General features: G+C 41.8%; 1 protein-coding gene across 16 annotated transcripts in view; it reads right to left on the bottom strand.

The window, feature by feature from the left end:
- Psi (P-element somatic inhibitor) overlaps positions 1 to 19,948 on the bottom strand; it is a 487,743-nt gene that overhangs the window by 237,858 nt on the left and 229,937 nt on the right. For all 16 annotated transcript variants that reach the window (XM_071678312.1, XM_071678322.1, XM_071678305.1 and 13 more), the window contains one exon: positions 10,410 to 10,527. In XM_071678312.1, the coding sequence (XP_071534413.1) occupies positions 10,410 to 10,527 (118 nt within the window). The remainder of the gene's footprint in view (positions 1 to 10,409; positions 10,528 to 19,948) is intronic.

Genomic DNA, 19,948 nt, shown 5'->3' with positions numbered 1-19,948 from the left:
ATACATCCCATTCCTCCCCCACTACCCTTACCTCCTTTGTTCTCACCTTTTTCAAGTCTGTACTCAGTTTCTCCTGGTACTTCCTCACACAAGTATCCTTTCCAAGCTCACTTACTCTCACCACTCTTCATCCCAATATTCTCTCTTCTTTTCTGAAAACCTCTACAAATCTTCACTTTCGCCTCCACAAGATAATGATTAGGCATCCCTCCAGTTGCACCTCTCAGCACATTAACATCCAAAAGTCTCTCTCGCGCGCCTATCATTTAACACGTAATCCAATAATGCTCTCTGGCCATCTCTCCTACTTACATATGTATATTTATGTATATCTCGCTTTTTAAACCAGGTATTCCCAATCACCAGTCCTTTTTCAGCACATAGATCTACAAGCTCTTTACCATTTCCATTTACAACACTGAACACCTCATGTATACCAATTATGCCCTCAACTGCCACATTACTCACCTTTGCATTCAAATCACCCATCACTATAACCTGGTCTCGTGCATCAAAACTACTAACACACTCATTCAGCTGCTCCCAAAACACTTGCCTCTCATGATCTTTCTCCTCATGTCCAGGTGCATATGCACCAATAATCACCCATCTCTCTCCATCAACTTTCAGTTTTACCCATATCAATCTAGAGTTTACTTTCTTACACTCTATCACATACTCCCACCACTCCTGTTTCAGGAGTAGTGCTACTCCTTCCCTTGCTTTTGTCCTCTCACTAACCCCTGACTTTACTCCCAAGACATTCCCAAACCACTCTTCCCCTTTACTCTTGAGCTTCGTTTCACTCAGAGCCAAAACATCCAGGTTCCTTTCCTCAAACATACTACCTATCTCTCCTTTTTTCTCATCTTGGTTACATCCACACACATTTAGACACCCCAATCTGAGCCTTCGAGGAGGATGAGCACTCCCCGCGTGACTCCTTCTTCTGTTTCCCCTTTTAATAATAATAATAATCATAATAATAATTGTGTGGCGAGGTGGCGATGGGAACGAATAAAGGCAGACAGTATGAATTATGTACATGTGTATATATGTATATGTCTGTGTGTGTATATATATGTGTACATTGAGATGTATAGGTATGTATATTGTGCGTGTGTGGACATATATGTATATACATGTGTATGTGGGCGGGTTGGGCCATTCTTTCGTCTGTTCCCTTGTGCTACCTCGCTAACGCGGGAGACAGCGACAAAGCAAAATAAATAAATAATGAAAACAATAATAATAATAATAATAATAATAATAATAATAATAATAATAATAATGTTTCCCCTTTAGAAATTTAAATACAAGGATGCCCCCCACTCCAACCCCTTTTAGCCACCTCCTATGATACACGGGGCATATGGAGGAAGTATTCTTACTCCCTAGGGAGTAAAGTCAGGGGTTAGTGAGAGGACAAGAGGAAGGGAAAGATTAGCACTAGTCCTGAGGCAGGAGTTGTGGGAATATGTGACAGAGTATAAGAGAGTAAACTCTAGATTCATATTACTAAAACTTGAATGGAGAGAGATGGGTGATTATCAATACCTATGCACCTGGTCATAAGAAAGATCATGAGGCAAGTGTTTTGGGAGCAGCTGAACGAGTGTGTTAGCAGCATTACTACACATGACTGGGTTATAGTGATGGGTGATTTGAATACAAAGGTGAGTAAAGTGACAGTTGAGGGTATAATTAGTGTACATGGGGTGTTCAGTGTTGTAAATGGAAATGGTGAAGAGCTTGAGGATTTGTGTGCTGAAAAAGGTCTAGTGTTTGGGAACACCTGGTTTAAAAAAGAGATATAAATAAGCATATATATGTGAGTAGGAGAGATGGCCCTTGGGATAGGGGAGAAAGCATACTTCCCATGCATTCCTTACGTGTCGCAGAAGGTGACTAAAGGGGACAGGAGCGGGGTACTAGAAACCCTCCCCTCATTGTATTTCAACTTTCTAAAAGGGGAAACAGAAGGAGTCACAAGGGGAGTGCTCATCCTCCTCGAAGCTCAGACTGGGGTGTCAATGTGTGTGGATGTAACCAACATGAGAAAAAAGAAGATATAGGTTAAATGTTTGAGGAAAGGAACCTGGATGTTTTGACTGAGTGAAATGAAGCTCAAGGGTAAAGGGAAAGAGTAGTTTGGGAATTTCTTGGGAGCAAAGTCAGCGGTTGGTGAGAGGACAAGAGCAAGGGGAGGGAGTAGCACTCCTCCTGAAATAAGAGTGGTGGGAGTATGTGATAAGAATATAAGAGAGTAAACTCTAGATTGACATGGGTAAAACTTTAAGTGGATGGAGAGAGATGGGTGATTATTGGTGCATATCCACCTGGGAATGAGAAGAAAGATCATGAGAGACAAGTGTTTTGGGAGCAGCTGAGTGAGTGTGTTAGTAGTTTTGATGCACAAGACCAGGTTATAGTGATGGGTGCTTTAAATGAAAAGGGGAGTAATGTGGCAATTAAGGGAATAACTGGTGTACATGAGGTGTTCAGTGTTGTAAATGGAAATGTTGAAGAGCTTGTAGATTTGTACATGCCTTCACCCTCTCAATCTATACCCAACAATATAATTTCCCAGGAATACTCAACAAACTTATAACACTGTAATTTGAGCACTCACTCTTATCTCATTTGCCTTTGTACAATGGCACTATGCAAGCATTCCGCCAATCCTCAGGCATCTCACCTTGGGTCATACATTCATTAAATAATGTTACCAACCAGTCAACAATGCAGTAACCCCCTTTTTTAATAAATTCCACTGCAAAGCCATCCAAACCTGCTGCCTTGCCAGCTTTCATCTTCTGCAAAGCTTTTACTACATCTTCTCTGTTTACCAAATCATTTTCCCTAACCCTATCACTTTGCACATCACCTCGACCAAAACACCCTATATCTGCCACTCTTATCATCTAACACATTCAACAAACCTTCAAAATACTCACTCCATCTCCATCTCACATCACCACTACTTGTTATCACCTCCCCATTAACCCCCTTCACCAATGTTCCCATTTATTCTCTTGTCTTACGCACTTTATATACCTCCTTCCGAAACATCTTTTTATGCTCCCTAAGATTTAATGATACTCTCACACCCCAACTCTTATTTGCCCTCTTTTTCACCTCTTGCACCTTTCTCTTGACCTCCTGCCTCTTTCTTTTATACATCCCCCAGTCATTTGCAGTCATTTCCATGCAAAACTTGTCCAAATGCCTCTCTCTTCTATTTCACTAATAATCTTACTTCTTCCCACCACTCACTACCCTTTCTAATCTGCCCACCTTCCACGCTTCTCATGCCACAAGCATCTTCTGCGCAAGCCACCACTGTTTCCCTAAATACATCCCATTCCTCCCCCACTCCCCTTATGTCCTTTGTTCTCGCCTTTTTCCATTCTGCACTCAGTCTCTCCTGAGTGCAGGAGACTGGTGACTGGGAATACCTGGTTCACAAAGATAAATATAAATAAGTATACGTATGCAAGTAGGAGAGATGACCAGAGTGTGTTATTGGATTACGTGTTAATTGATAGGCGCGCGAAAGAGACTTTTGGATGTTAATGTGCTGAGAGGTGCAACTGGAGGGATGTCGAATCATTATCTTGTGAAGGCAAAGGTGAAGATTTGTAGAGGTTTTCAGAAAAAAAGAGTGTGTTGGGGTGAAGAGAGTGGTGAGAGTAAGTGAGCTTGGGAAGGAGACTTGTGTGAGGAAGTACCAGGAGAGACTGAGTGCAGAATGGAAAAAGGCAAGAACAAAGGACATAAGGGAAGTGGGGGAGGAATGGGATGTATTTAGGGAAACAGTGATGGCTTGCGCAAAAGATGCTTGTGGCATGAGAAGCGTGGAAGGTGGGCAGATTAGAAAGGGTAGTGAGTGGCGGGAAGAAGAAGTAAGATTATTAGTGAAAGAGAAGAGAGAGGCATTTGGACAAGTTTTGCATGGAAATAATGTAAATGACTGGGGGATGTATAAAAGAAAGAGGCAGGAGGTCAAGAGAAAGGTGCAAGAGGTGAAAAAGAGGGCAAATAAGGGTTGGGGTGTGAGAGTATCATTAAATTTTAGGGAGCATAAAAAGATGTTTCGGAAGGAGGTATATAAAGTGCGTAAGACAAGAGAATAAATGGGAACATTGGTGAAGGGGGTTAATGGGGAGGTGATAACAAGTAGTGGTGATGTGAGAAGGAGATGGAGTGAGTATTTTGAAGGTTTGTTAAATGTGTTAGATGATAAGGGTGGCAGATATAGGGTGTTTTGGTCGAGGTGATGTGCAAAGTGATAGGGTTAGGGAAAATGATTTGGTAAACAGAGAAGATGTAGTAAAAGCTTTGCAGAAGATGAAAGCTGGCAAGGCAACGGGTTTGGATGGCTTTGCAGTGGAATTTATTAAATATGGGGGTTACTGCATTGTTGACTGGTTGGTAACATTATTTAATGAATGTATGACTCAAGGTGAGATGCCTGAGGATTGGCGGAATGCTTGCATAGTGCCATTGTACAAAGGCAAATGGGATAAGAGTGAGTGCTCAAATTACAGAGGTATAAGTTTGCTGAGTATTCCTGGGAAATTATATGGTTGGGTATAGATTGAGAGGGTGAAGGCATGTACAAAGCATCACACTGGGGAAGAGCAGTGTGGTTTCAAAAGTGGTAGAGGATATGTGGATCAGGTGTTTGCTTTGAAGAATGTATGTGAGAAATACTTAGAAAAGCAAATAGCTTTGTATGTAGCATTTATGGATCTGGAGAAGGCATATGATATTGTTGATAGAGATGCTCTGTGGAAGGTATTAAGAATATATGGTGTGGGAGGTAAGTTGTTAGAAGCGGTGAAAAGTTTTTATCAAGGATGTAAGGCATGTGTACGAGTAGGAAGAGAGGAAAGTGATTGGTTCTCAGTGAATGTTAGTTTGTGGTAGGGGTGCATGGTGTCTCCATGGTTGTTTAATTTGTTTATGGATAGGATTGTTAGGGAGGTGAATGCAAGAGTTTTGGAAGTATGAAGTCTGTTGTGGATGAGAGAGTTTGGGAAGTGAGTCATTGTTGTTCGCTGATGATAAAGCGCTGATGGCTGATTCGGGTGAGAACCTGCAGAAGCTGGTGACTGAGTCTGGTAAAGTGAGTGAAAGAAGAAAGCTGAGAGTAAATATGAATAACAGCAAGGTTATTAGGTACAGTACGGTTGAGGGACAAACTCAACCCAAGTCAATTGGGAGGTAAGTTTCAATGGAGAAAAACTGGAAGAAGTGGAGTGTTTTAGATATCTGGGAGAGGATTTGGCAGCGGGTGGGACCATGGAAGCGGAAGTGAATCATAGGGTGGGGAGGGGATGAAAGTTCTGGGAGCGTTGAAAAATGTGTGGAAGTCGAGAACGTTATCTTTGAAAGCAAAAATGGTTATGTTTGAAGGAATAGTGGTTCCAACAATGTTATATGGATGCGAGGCGTGGGGCTATGGATAGAGTTGTGCGGGGTTGGGTGGATGTGCTGGAAATGAGATGTTTGAGGACAACATGTGGTGTGAGGTGGTTTGATCGAGTAAGTAATGAAAGGGTAAGAGATGTGTGGTAACAAAAAGAGTGTGGTTGAGAGAGCAGAAGAGGGTATATTGAAATGGTTTGGTCACATGGAGAGAATGAGTGAGGAAAGATTGAAAGAGGATATATATCTCACAGGTGAAAGGAACAAGAAGTGGGAGACCAAAATGGAGGTGGAAAGATGAAGTGAAAAAGATTCTGAGTGATCGGGGCCTGAACATGCAGGAGGGTGAAAGGCGTGTAAGGAAGAGAGTGAATTGGAACGACGTGGTATACTGGGGTCAACGTGCTGTCAATGGATTGAACCAGGGAATGTGAAGCGTCTGGGGTAAACCATGGAAAGTTTTGTGGGGCCTGGATGTGGAAAGCGAGCAGTGGTTTTGCTGCATTATGCATGACAGCGAGAGACAGAGTGTGAATGAATGTGGCCTTTGTTGTCTTTTCCTAGCGCTACCTCGCGCACATGCGGGGGGAGGGGGTTGTCATTTCATGTGTGGCGGGGTGGCGACGGGAATGAATAAGGGCAGACGGTATGAATTATGTACATGTGTATATATGTATATGTCTGTGTGTATATATATGCGAGTGTGGACGTGTATGTATATACAAGTGTATGTGGGTGGGTTGGGCCATTCTTCATCTGTTTCCTTGTGCTACCTCACTAACGCGGGAGACGGCGACACAGTATAATAAAAAAAAAAAATATATATATACATGCATTATTCTATTTTTCATTATAAATTGACGGTCTCCCACGTTAGCAAGGTAGCACAACTAAACAGATGAAAGAAAGGCCCAACCCACTCACATACACATGTATATACGTACATGCCCCCACACGCACATATACATACCTGTACATTTCGATGTATACATACCTATCTATTTATTCATTATACTTTGTTGCTGTCTCCCACGTTATCGAGGTAGCACAAGGAAACAGACAAAAGAATGGCCCAACCCAACCACATACACATGTATATACATACATGTCCACACACACACATATACATACCTATACATCTCAACGTATACATGTATATACACACATAGACATATACATATATACACATGTACATAATTCATACTGTCTGCCCTTATTCATTCCCAATGCCACCCCGCCACACATGAAATGACAACCCCCTTCCCCCAAATGTGCGTGAGGTAGTGCTAAGAAAAGACTACAAAGGCCACATTCCTTCACACTCAGTCTCTAGCCGTCATGTATAATGCAACAAAACCATAGCTCCCTTTCCACATCCAGGCCTAACAAAACTTTCAATGGTTTACCCCACACGTTTCACATACCCTGGTTCAATCCACTGACAGCACATCGACCCCGGTATACCACAACGTTCCAATTCACTCTATTCCTTGCATGCCTTTCACCCTCATGCATGTTCAGGCCCTGATCACTCAAAATCTTTTTCACTCCATCTTTCCACCTCCATTTTGGTCTCCCACTTCTCCTCATTCCCTCCACCTCTGACACATATATCCTCTTTATCAATCTTTCCTCACTCATTCTCTCCATGTGACCAAATCATTTCAAGAGACCCTATTCTGCTCTCTCACCCACACTCTTTTTATTACCACACATCTCTTTTCCAGCACATCCACCCTCCTCTGCACAACTCTATCTATAGCCTATGCATCACAACCTGTTGGAACCACTATTCCTTCAAACATACCCATTTTTGCTTTCCAAGATAACGTTCCTGACTTCCACACATTTTTCAACGCTCCAAGAACTTTCGCCCCCTCCCCCACCCTATGATTCACTTCCGCTTCTGTGGTTCCATCCGCTGCCAAATCCTCTCCCAGATATCTAAAACACTTTACTTCCTCCTGTTTTTCTCCATTCAAACTTACCTCCCAATTGACTTGTCCCTCAACCCTACTGTACCTAATAACCTTGCTCTTATTCACATTTACTCTCAGCTTTATTCTTTCACACACTTTACCAAACTCAGTCACCAGCTTCTGCAATTTCTCACACAAATCAGCCACCAGCGCTGTATCATCAGCAAACAATAACTGACTCACTTCCCAAGCTCTCTCATCCACAACAGTGCATACTTGTCCCTCTTTCCAAAACTCCTGCATTCACCTCCCTAACAACCCTAACCATAAACAAATTAAACAACCATGGAGACATCACACACCCCTGCCGCAAACCTACATTCACTAAGAACCAATCACTTTCCTCTCTTCCTACACATTCACATGCCTTACATCCTCGATAAACTTTTCACTGCTTCTAACAACTTACCTCCCACACCATATATTCTTAAGACCTCCTACATGTTCAAGCCCCGATTGCTCAAAATCTTTTTCACTCCATCCTTCCACCTCCACTTTGGTCTCCCACTTCTCCTCATCCCCTCCACCTGTGACACATATATCCTCTTTGTGAATCTTTCCTCACTCATTCTCTCCACATGACCAAACCATTTCAATACACCCTCTTCTGCTCTCTCAACCACACTCTTTTTATTACCACGCATCTCTCTTATCCTTTGAATACTTACTCGATCAAACCAACTTACACCACATATTATCCTCAAACATCTCATTTCCAACACATCCACCCTCTTCTGCACAACTCTATCTATACCCCATGCCTCGCAACCATATAACACTGTTGGAACCACTATTCCTTCAAACATACCCATTTTTGCTTCGCATGATATTGTTCACACCTTCCACACACTCTTCAATGCTCCCAAAACTTTTGCCCCCTCCAACACATGCACATATACACATCAACATAAAGACATATATATGCACATATACAAAGACATATACATACATACACACGTACATATTCATACTTGCTTGCCTTCATCCATTCCTGGTGCTACCCAACTCCACAGTTAACAGCATTGTTACCCCCTGCTTCAGAGGAGGAATTGCTGATAAAATTTGTAAACAAACCCTCTTCTTGTCCACATAATAAGTTTATGATACACTCGTTGTGTCTTGGACAATCACTTGTTTACCATATGGCGTCCTAGCCACATCTCTTCGTTGTATATCAACTGACTTATATTTCTTTCTAGTATTTCCCCTGATGATGTCATCATTACACAAAAAAGCACTTGGGAACTTACCGTGCTTCAGTTTCCCCGTGGACTCATTAGAATAAATAAATAAATATATGTAATAGGAAGGAACAGGCTGGGAAATACGAAGCTTGTGTGTGTGTGTGTGTAAACAATAAGCAAGACTCCAGTGAAGTCTTTGCTGCCAGGGTTCTGAACCATCAGAGTCTCACAATACTAAATACCCCACACTCACTAATTATACCCTTAACTGCCACATCACTCACCTTAGTATTTAAATCACCCATCACTAATATCCGGTCTCCTGGGTCCCTGCACCAAAACTGCTGACAAGCTCATTCAGCTGCTCCTGAATCACTTGCCTCTCTTGAACTTTCTTCTCAAGACCAGGTGCATAAGCACCAATAATTACCCATCTCTCAACATCCACTTTCAGTTTTACCCACACCAGGACAGAACTTACTTCTTTACATTCTATCACACACTCCCACAAATTCTGCTTCAGCAGTAATGCCATTTCTTCCTTAGCTCTTGTCCTCTCACCATCCCCTGACTACTCCTAAGACATTTCCAAACCATTCTTCCCCTTTACCCTTGAGCTTCATTTCACTCAGAGCCAGACCACCAGGTTTCTTTCCTTAAACATACTACCTCTCTCTCCTTTCTTCACATCTTAAGTTACATCCATATACATTCTGACACCTCAATCTGAGCATTCAAGGAGGATGAGCACCACCTGATTGACTCCTAGTTTCTTTTTTTAGAAAATGAAATTCAAGAAGGTCCATGTGAAATGTCTGGGGTAAACCCTGGAAAGGTCTGTGGGGCCTGGATGTGGAGAGGGAGCTGTGGTTTTGGTGCCTTACACATGACAGCTAGAGACTGAGTGTGAAAGAATGTGGCCTTATTTATTTGCCTGTTTTCCTGGTGCTACCTAGATGAAGCAGGGGGAAGCAATGCTGGCTGTTTCCTGTGGGGCAGGCTAGTGCCGGAAATGGATTGAAGTTAAGTAAGTATGAATATGTACATGTGTATACATGTATATGTCTGTGTAAATATGTGTATATATGTATGTATGGGGATAGGGGAGAAAGAATACTTCCTACATATTCCCTGCGTGTCGTAGAAGGCGACTAAAAGGGGAGGGAGCGGGGGGCTGGAAATCCTCCCATCTCGTTTTTTTTTTAATTTTCCAAAAGAAGGAACTGAGAAGGGGGCCAGGTGAGGATATTCCCTCAAAGGCCCAGTCCTCTGTTCTTAACGCTACCTCGCTAACGCGGGAAATGACGAATAGTTTGGAAAAAAAAAAATGTATGTATGTTCATATGTATATGTACATATGTGTGTATGTTCATATGTATATATATGTATATGAGCATGTATGAGCCTTTATGTATATACATGTGTCAATGAGTGGATGGGTCGTTCTTTGTCTTTTTCCTGGTACTACCAGGAACAGGAAGAGACATGCTAAGGGAAGTTTCTTACATCCTACATCCTTAAGGATAAAAAAAACTTGATTTCAAAATAAAGAAACATCTGAGTTACTTATAACCATGAATTAAGCAAAAAAGAGGGGGGTGGGGAGTCCTTTTTTTGGGAGTGAGTTCCAGCAACCCACATGTACATGACACTAAGTAAAAAAGAAACTGACATGGGTCAGGGTAGGGAAATATGACAGCCATGGCAAAGCTGGCCCACAGCACTGATATCAAAATTCCCCCTAACATCCATGTGGAAGCATCTTCCTGGTCAGTACCAATGTAGTAGGAGAAGTCTTCCTCTAAAAACTAACCTTGGTCCAGAAACTGTGCAAACCCTGTCAGGTAGCCCTCCACTATCCTGTGCCATCTGTATTTTTGCTCCAGATTCTCTCTGCAATCGAGTGATCTGTTCACCTCCACGTCCAATAACTGAAATGAAATATAGTAAGAGTTAATTTCACTGTCAGTCTCATGCATGTAAATTTATATAAATTTACAAAATGAAAAACAAAATCAACTATGAGTGGAACATTGTGTTCAGTTTTGCACAATGAATATAAATTGAGGATACATGTTAGTAAACTAAAGGCCTATATACTTCCAATCTATGGGACTGAAACGTAATGATCAGACAAACAGTAAGCAACTTTATAAATTTGTAAACTTAATCAGAAATCTTCACCTGACAAGTCTTTCAACCATCATAAAACAACAATTAATCCATATCTTTAAGAAGCTTAACTATGAATTCCATAAAGCCTTACCCGCAATCTAATCTAAAGTGTCTTACCTCTTTATCTTACCCAGGGAGGAACCCCCAAGCAAAAGCAAAGAGGTGAATATTGTGATTCAGATGGTGACAGTATTTGCTAGCGGCTGTTGAGTTCAAGATGAAGAAATGCAGCAAGTGGTCATTTGAGCTGTGTAAATGATTGCTTAACTTTTGTTCTATTCTTTTCATTTATTATCTATTTACTTATCATACTTAATCACCATCTCCCGTGTCAGTGAGGTAGTGCAAGGAAACAGACGAGGAATGGCCCAACCCATCCACGTACACATGTATATACAAAAACTCCCATACACGAATATATACATACATATACATTTCGACATATACATACACAGACATATACATATTCATACTTGCTGCCTTCATCCATTCCCGATCGGGACCTAAACATACACGAGGGTGAAAGGCATGCAAGGAATGGAGAGAACTGGAACGATGAGGTATACCAGGATCAATGTGCTGTCATTGGATTGAACCAGGGCATGTTAAGTGTCTGGGGTAAACCAAGGAAAGGTCTGTGGGGCCTGGATGTGGAAAGGGAGCTGTGGTTTCGTTGCATTACACATGACAGCTAGAGACTGTGAACAAATGTGGCCTTTTGTGTCTTTTCCTGGCACTACTTTGCTGGTGGTGGTGGTGGTGGTGGTGGTAGAGGGGGAAGCTATTTCAATCTTTTCATATTTTCATCAAATTTTACTTATAAAGGACTCTCATGTTACAGAAGGGACGTTCTCCAGAAAAGTATCCATATCAAAAATTTTTGTAACTATATCTATCTATCTATCTATCTATCTATCTATCTACCCAAATGATGTCTGTTCCCTTCAGGAACTCCTTCAAGTGGGTGGAGATATTTTCCTATACACTCATATAAAGTGAAGTTGCATTCACAAAATTTCTTTTTCAGTCAACAGCAAAAGAATTTTTTCTCTTACTACTGTATTCCATGACTTCATTTCTAATATATGATTAAATCAAGACTCTACTAAAAAGAATGGTTAAAATATGAGATATGAGACTTATGATGATCTAACTACCCAATGGTACAAATGTGGACCAGCTTTAATCAAATACATGTCTCTCTCCTTATTCATGCTTCTTGTTACTATCATTTTTATTTCAATGCCTGTCGAAACATGTAACATCTGAGATCATATAATCTATTGCTTTCTATTTTTTGAATCACTAACTGTCCCTGAATTTGTTTGTCATACATATACTGTACATCTTAACCTTTTCTTATTTATTCATTTAATATTGTCGCTGTCTCCCACATCAACGAGGTAGCGCATGAAAACAGACGAAACAATGGCCCAACCAACACACATACACATGTACATACATACACGTCCACACATGCACATATACATACTTATACATTTCAACATATACATATATATATATATACACATATATATATATACTTGTGGCATGAGAAGAGTGGGAGGTGGGTTGATTAGAAAGGGTAGCGAGTGGTGGGATGAAGAAGTAAGAGTATTAGTGAAAGAGAAGAGAGAGGCATTTGGACGATTTTTGCAGGGAAAAAATGAAATTGGGTGGGAGACGTATAAAAGAAAGAGACAGGAGGTCAAGAGAAAGGTGCAAGAGGTGAAAAAAAGGGCAAATGAGAGTTGGGGTGAGAGAGTATCATTAAATTTTAGGGAGAATAAAAAGATGTTCTGGAAGGAGGTAAATAAAGTGCGTAAGACAAGGGAGCAAATGGGAACTTCAGTGAAGGGCACAAATGGGGAGGTGATAACAAGTAGTGGTGATGTGAGAAGGAGATGGAGTGAGTATTTTGAAGGTTTGTTGAATGTGTTTGATGATAGAGTGGCATATATAGGGTGTTTTGGTCGAGGTGGTGTGCAAAGTGAGAGGGTTAGAGAAAATGATTTGGTAAATAGAGAAGAGGTAGTAAAAGCTTTGCGGAAGATGAAAGCCGGCAAGCCAGCAGGTTTGGATGGTATTGCAGTGGAATTTATTAAAAAAGGGGGTGACTGTATTGTTGACTGGTTGGTAAGGTTATTTAATGTATGTATGACTCATGGTGAGGTGCCTGAGGATTGGCGGAATGCGTGCATAGTGCCATTGTACAAAGGCAAAGGGGATAAGAGTGAGTGCTCAAATTACAGAGGTATAAGTTTGTTGAGTATTCCTGGCAAATTGTATGGGAGGGTATTGATTGAGAGGGTGAAGGCATGTACAGAGCATCAGATTGGGGAAGAGCAGTGTGGTTTCAGAAGTGGTAGAGGATGTGTGGATCAGGTGTTTGCTTTGAAGAATGTATGTGGGAAATACTTAGAAAAGCAAATGGATTTGTATGTAGCATTTATGGATCTGGAGAAGGCATATGATAGAGTTGATAGAGATGCTCTGTGGAAGGTATTAAGAATATATGGTGTGGGAGGAAAGTTGTTAGAAGCAGTGAAAAGTTTTTATCGAGGATGTAAGGCATGTGTACATGTAGGAAGAGAGGAAAGTGATTGGTTCTCAGTGAATGTAGGTTTGCGGCAGGGGTGTGTGATGTCTCCATGGTTGTTTAATTTGTTTATGGATGGGGTTGTTAGGGAGGTGAATGCAAGAGTTTTGGAAAGAGGGGCAAGTATGAAGTCTGTTGGGGATGAGAGAGCTTGGGAAGTGAGTCAGTTGTTGTTCGCTGATGATACAGCGCTGGTGGCTGATTCATGTGAGAAACTGCAGAAGCTGGTGACTGAGTTTGGTAAAGTGTGTGAAAGAAGAAAGTTAAGAGTAAATGTGAATAAGAGCAAGGTTATTAGGTACAGTAGGGTTGAGGGTCAATTCAATTGGGAGGTGAGTTTGAATGGAGAAAAACTGGAGGAAGTGAAGTGTTTTAGATATCTGGGAGTGGATCTGGCAGCGGATGGAAACATGGAAGCGAAGTGGATCATAGGGTGGGGGAGGGGGCGAAAATTCTGGGAGCCTTAAAGAATGTGTGGAAGTCGAGAACATTATCTCGGAAAGCAAAAATGGCTATGTTTGAAGGAATAGTGGTTCCAACAATGTTGTATGGTTGCGAGGCATGGACTATGGATAGAGTTGTGCGCAGGAGGATGGATGTGCTGGAAATGAGATGTTTGAGGACAATGTGTGGTGTGAGGTGGTTTGATGGAGTAAGTAACGTAAGGGTAAGAGAGATGTGTGGAAATAAAAAGAGCGTGGTTGAGAGAGCAGAAGAGGGTGTTTTGAAATGGTTTGGTCACATGGAGAGAATGAGTGAGGAAAGATTGACCAAGAGGATATATGTGTCGGAGGTGGAGGGAACGAGGAGAAGAGGGAGACCAAATTGGAGTGGAAAGATGGAGTGAAAAAGATTTTGAGTGATCGGGTCCTGAACATGCAGGAGGGTGAAAGGAGCGCAAAGAATAGAGTGAATTGGAGCGATGTGGTATACCGGGGTTGACGTGCCGTCAGTGGATTGAATCAAGGTATGTGTATGGGGGTGGGTTGGGCCATTTCTTTCGTCTGTTTCCTTGCGCTACCTCGCAAACGCGGGAGACAGCGACAAAGCAAAATATATATATATATATATATATATATATATATATATACATATATATATATATATATATATATATATATATTTTTTTTTTTCATACTATTCGCCATTTCCCGCATTAGCGAGGTAGCGTTAAGAACAGAGGACTGGGCCTTTGAGGGAATATCCTCATATGGCCCCCTTCTCTGTTCCTTCTTTTGGAAAATTCAAAAAAAAATGAGAGGGGAGGATTTCCAGCCCCCTGCTCCCTTCCCTTTTAGTCGCCTTCTACGACATACAGGGAATACGTGGGAAGTATTCTTTCTCCCCTATATATATTTATCTATTTATTCACTTTGCTTTGTCGCTGTCTCCCGCGCCAGCGAGGTAGTGCAAGGAAACAGACGAAAGAATGACCCAACCCACCCACACACACACGCATACACATACACATCCACACACACCACATATACACACCTATACATCTCAACGCACACACACATACACACACACAGACATATACATATATACCCATGTACATAATTCATACTGTCTGCCTTTATTCATTCCCATCGCCACCCCGCCACACACGGAATAACAACATCCTTCCCCCTCATGTGTGTGAGGTATATATATATATATATATATATATATATATTTTATTTTTTTTATTATACTTTGTCGCTGTCTCCCGCGTTTGCGAGGTAGCGCAAGGAAACAGACGAAAGAAATGGCCCAACCCCCCCCATACACATGTATATACATACGTCCACACACGCAAATATACATACCTACACAGCTTTCCATGCCTTGATTCAATCCACTGACAGCACGTCAACCCCGGTATACCACATCGCTCCAATTCACTCTATTCCTTGCCCTCCTTTCACCCTCCTGCATGTTCAGGCCCCGATCACACAAAATCTTTTTCACTCCATCTTTCCACCTTCAATTTGGTCTCCCTCTTCTCCTTGTTCCCTCCACCTCCGACACATATTTCCTCTTGGTCAATCTTTCCTCACTCGTCCTCTCCATGTGCCCAAACCACTTCAAAACACCCTCTTCTGCTCTCTCAACCACGCTCTTTTTATTTCCACACATCTCTCTTACCCTTACGTTACTCACTCGATCAAACCACCTCACACCACACATTGTCCTCAAACATCTCATTTCCAGCACATCCATCCTCCTGCGCACAACTCTATCCATAGCCCACGCCTCGCAACCATACAACATTGTTGGAACCACTATTCCTTCAAACATACCCATTTTTGCTTTCCGAGATAATGTTCTCGACTTCCACACATTCTTCAAGGCTCCCAGAATTTTCGCCCCTCCCCCACCCTATGATCCACTTCCGCTTCCATGGTTCCATCCGCTGCCAGATCCACTCCCAGATATCTAAAACACTTCACTTCCTCCAGTTTTTCTCCATTCAAACTCACCTCCCAATTGACTTGACCCTCAACCCTACTGTACCTAATAACCTTGCTCTTATTCACATTTACTCTTAACTTTCTTCTTCCACACACTTTACCAAACTCAGTCACCAGCTTCTGCAGTTTCTCACATGAATCAGCCACCAGCGCTGTATCATCAGCGAACAACAACTGACTCACTTCCCAAGCTCTCTCATCCCCAACAGACTTCATACTTGCCCCTCTTTCCAAAACTCTTGCATTTACCTCCCTAACAACCCCATCCATAAACAAATTAAACAACCATGGAGACATCAAACACCCCTGCCGCAAACCTACATTCACTGAGAACCAATCACTTTCCTCTCTTCCTACACATACACATGCCTTACATCCTCAATAAAAACTTTTCACTGCTTCTAACAACTTTCCTCCCACACCATATATTCTTAATACCTTCCACAGAGCATCTCTATCAACTCTATCATATGCCTTCTCCAGATCCACAAATGATACATACAAATCCATTTGCTTTTCTAAGTATTTCTCACATACATTCTTCAAAGCAAACACCTGATCCACACATCCTCTACCACTTCTGAAACCACACTGCTCTTCCCCAATCTGATGCTCTGTACATGCCTTCACCCTCTCAATCAATACCCTCCCATATAATTTACCAGGAATACTCAACAAACTTATACCTCTGTAATTTGAGCACTCACTCTTATCCCCTTTGCCTTTGTACAATGGCACTATGCACGCATTCCGCCAATCCTCAGGCACCTCACCATGAGTCATACATACATTAAATAACCTTACCAACCAGTCAACAATACAGTCACCCCCATTTTTAATAAATTCCACTGCAATACCATCCAAACCTGCTGCCTTGCCGGCTTTCATCTTCCGCAAAGCTTTCACTACCTCTTCTCTGTTTACCAAACCATTTTCCCCAACCCTCTCACTTTGCACACCACCTCGACCAAAACACCCTATATCTGCCACTCTATCATCAAACACATTCAACAAACCTTCAAAATACTCACTCCATCTCCTTCTCACATCACCACTACTTGTTATCACCTCCCCATTTGCGCCCTTCACTGAAGTTCCCATTTGCTCCCTTGTCTTACGCACTTTATTTACCTCCTTCCAAAACATCTTTTTATTCTCCCTAAAATTTAATGATACTCTCTCACCCCAACTCTCATTTGCCCTTTTTTTCACCTCTTGCACCTTTCTCTTGACCTCCTGTCTCTTTCTTTTGTACATATCCCACTCAATTGCATTTTTTCCCTGCAAAAATCGTCCAAATGCCTCTCTCTTCTCTTTCACTAATACTCTTACTTCTTCATCCCACCACTCACTACCCTTTCTAATCAACCCACCTCCCACTCTTCTCATGCCACAAGCATCTTTTGCGCAATCCATCACTGATTCCCTAAATACATCCCATTCCTCCCCCACTCCCCTTACTTCCATTGTTCTCACCTTTTTCCATTCTGTACTCAGTCTCTCCTGGTACTTCCTCACACAGGTCTCCTTCTCAAGCTCACTTACTCTCACCACCCTCTTCACCCCAACATTCACTCTTCTTTTCTGAAAACCCATACAAATCTTCACCTTAGCCTCCACAAGATAATGATCAGACATCCCTCCAGTTGCACCTCTCAGCACATTAACATCCAAAAGTCTCTCTTTCGCATGCCTGTCAATTAACACGTAATCCAATAACGCTCTCTGGCCATCTCTCCTACTTACATAAGTATACTTATGTATATCTCGCTTTTTAAACCAGGTATTCCCAATCATCAGTCCTTTTTCAGCACATAAATCTACAAGCTTTTCACCATTTCCATTTACAACACTGAACACCCCATGTATACCAATTATTCCCTCAACTGCCACATTACTCACCTTTGCATTCAAATCACCCATCACTATAACCCGGCCTCGTGCATCAAAACCACTAACACACTCATTCAGCTGCTCCCAAAACACTTGCCTCTCTTGATCTTTCTTCTCATGCCCAGGTGCATATGCACCAATAATCACCCACCTCTCTCCATCAACTTTCAGTTTTACCCATATTAATCGAGAATTTACTTTCTTACACTCTATCACATACTCCCACAACTCCTGTTTCAGGAGTATTGCTACTCCTTCCCTTGCTCTTGTCCTCTCACTAACCCCTGACTTTACTCCCCACACATTCCCAAACCACTCTTCCCCTTTACCCTTGAGCTTCGTTTCACTCAGAGCCAAAACATCCAGGTTCCTTTCCTCAAACATACTACCTATCTCCCCTTTTTTCACATCTTGGTTACATCCACACACATTTAGGCACCCCACTCTGAGCCTTCGAGGAGGATGAGCACTCCCCGCGTGACTCCTTCTTCTGTTTCCCATTTTAGAAAGTTAATACAAGGAGGGGAGGATTTCTGGCCCCCCGCTCCCGTCCCCTCTAGTCGCTTTCTACAACACGCGAGGAATACGTGGGAAGTATTCTTTCACCCCTATCCCCAGAGATAATATACACATATATATACATATACACATACACACACTTACACATACATACGCACATATACACACACACACATACATATATATACATATGAAAAATGTAAGAAACAATTTAGAAAACTGAAACTTCTAGCTTGAAATGAATGAAAAAAATGAATGTCACATAATGGTTCAACCTCTGGCTATGGAAAAAAGGAAATGTATAATTTATTTACACAAACGTCAATAGCAGTTCTCATCAATTTAACCACTGTATCAATAAGCTTCAATGTCTAAGCTACATTTTTCTCCAATTTCACTATTTTCCTTCACATTTTCAATTGTGTCTGAAGGTTCTACTTCAAGAGTGATTGTATATATATATATATATATATATATATATATATATATATATATATATATATATATACAGAGGACTGGGCCTTGCAGGGAAAATCCTCACCTGGCCCCCTTCTCTGTTCCTTCTTTTGGAAAATTAAAAAAAACGAGATGGGAGGATTTCCAGCCACCCGCTCCCTCCCCTTTTAGTCGCCTTCTACGACACGCAGGGAATACGTGGGAAGTATTCTTTCTCCCCTATCCCCAGGGATATATATATATATATAGGAACAGAGAAGGGGGCCAGGTGAGGATTTTCCCTCTAAGGCCCAGTCCTCTGTTCTTAACGCTACCTCGCAAACGCGGGAAATGGCGAATTGTATGAAAAAAAAAAAAATATATATATATATATATATAGTTTTTTTTTTTTTTTGCTTTGTCGGTCTCCCACGTTTGCGAGGTAGCGCAAGGAAACAGACGAAAGAAATGGCCCAACGCACCCCCATACACATGTATATACATACGTCCACACACGCAAATATGCATACCTACACTGCTTTCCATGGTTTACCCCAGACGTTTCACATGCCCTGATTCAATCCACTGACAGCACGTCAACCCCGGTATACCACATCGATCCAATTCACTCTATTCCTTGCCCTCCTTTCACCCTCCTGCATGTTCAGGCCCCGATCACACAAAATCTTTTTCACTCCATCTTTCCACCTCCAATTTGGTCTCCCACTTCCCCTAGTTCCCTCCACCTCCGACACATATATCCTCTTGGTCAATCTTTCCTCACTCATTCTCTCCATCTGCCCAAACCATTTCAAAACACCCTCTTCTCTCTCAACCACGCTCTTTTTATTTCCACACATCTCTCTTACCCTTACGTTACTTACTCGATCAAACCTCCTCACACCATACATTGTCCTCAAACATCTCATTTCCAGCACATCCATCCTCCTGCGCACAACTCTATCCATAGCCCACGCCTTGCAACCATACAACATTGCTGGAACCACTATTCCTTCAAACATACCCATTTTTCCTTTCCAAGATAATGTTCTCGACTTCCACACATTCTTCAATGCTCCCAGAATTTTCGCCCCCTCCCCCACCCTATGATCCACTTCCGCTTCCATGGTCCCATCCGCTGCCAGATCCACTCCCAGATATCTAAAACACTTTACTTTCTCCAGTTTTTCTCCATTCAAACTTACCTCCTAATTGACTTGACCCTCAACCCTACTGTACCTAATTACCTTGCTCTTATTCACATTTACTCTTAACTTT

The sequence above is a fragment of the Panulirus ornatus genome, chromosome 2, assembly GCF_036320965.1.
Source record: "Panulirus ornatus isolate Po-2019 chromosome 2, ASM3632096v1, whole genome shotgun sequence".
In the NCBI taxonomy this organism is placed as follows: Eukaryota; Metazoa; Arthropoda; class Malacostraca; order Decapoda; family Palinuridae; genus Panulirus; species Panulirus ornatus.
This window is presented reverse-complemented; position numbering and strand designations above follow the sequence as displayed.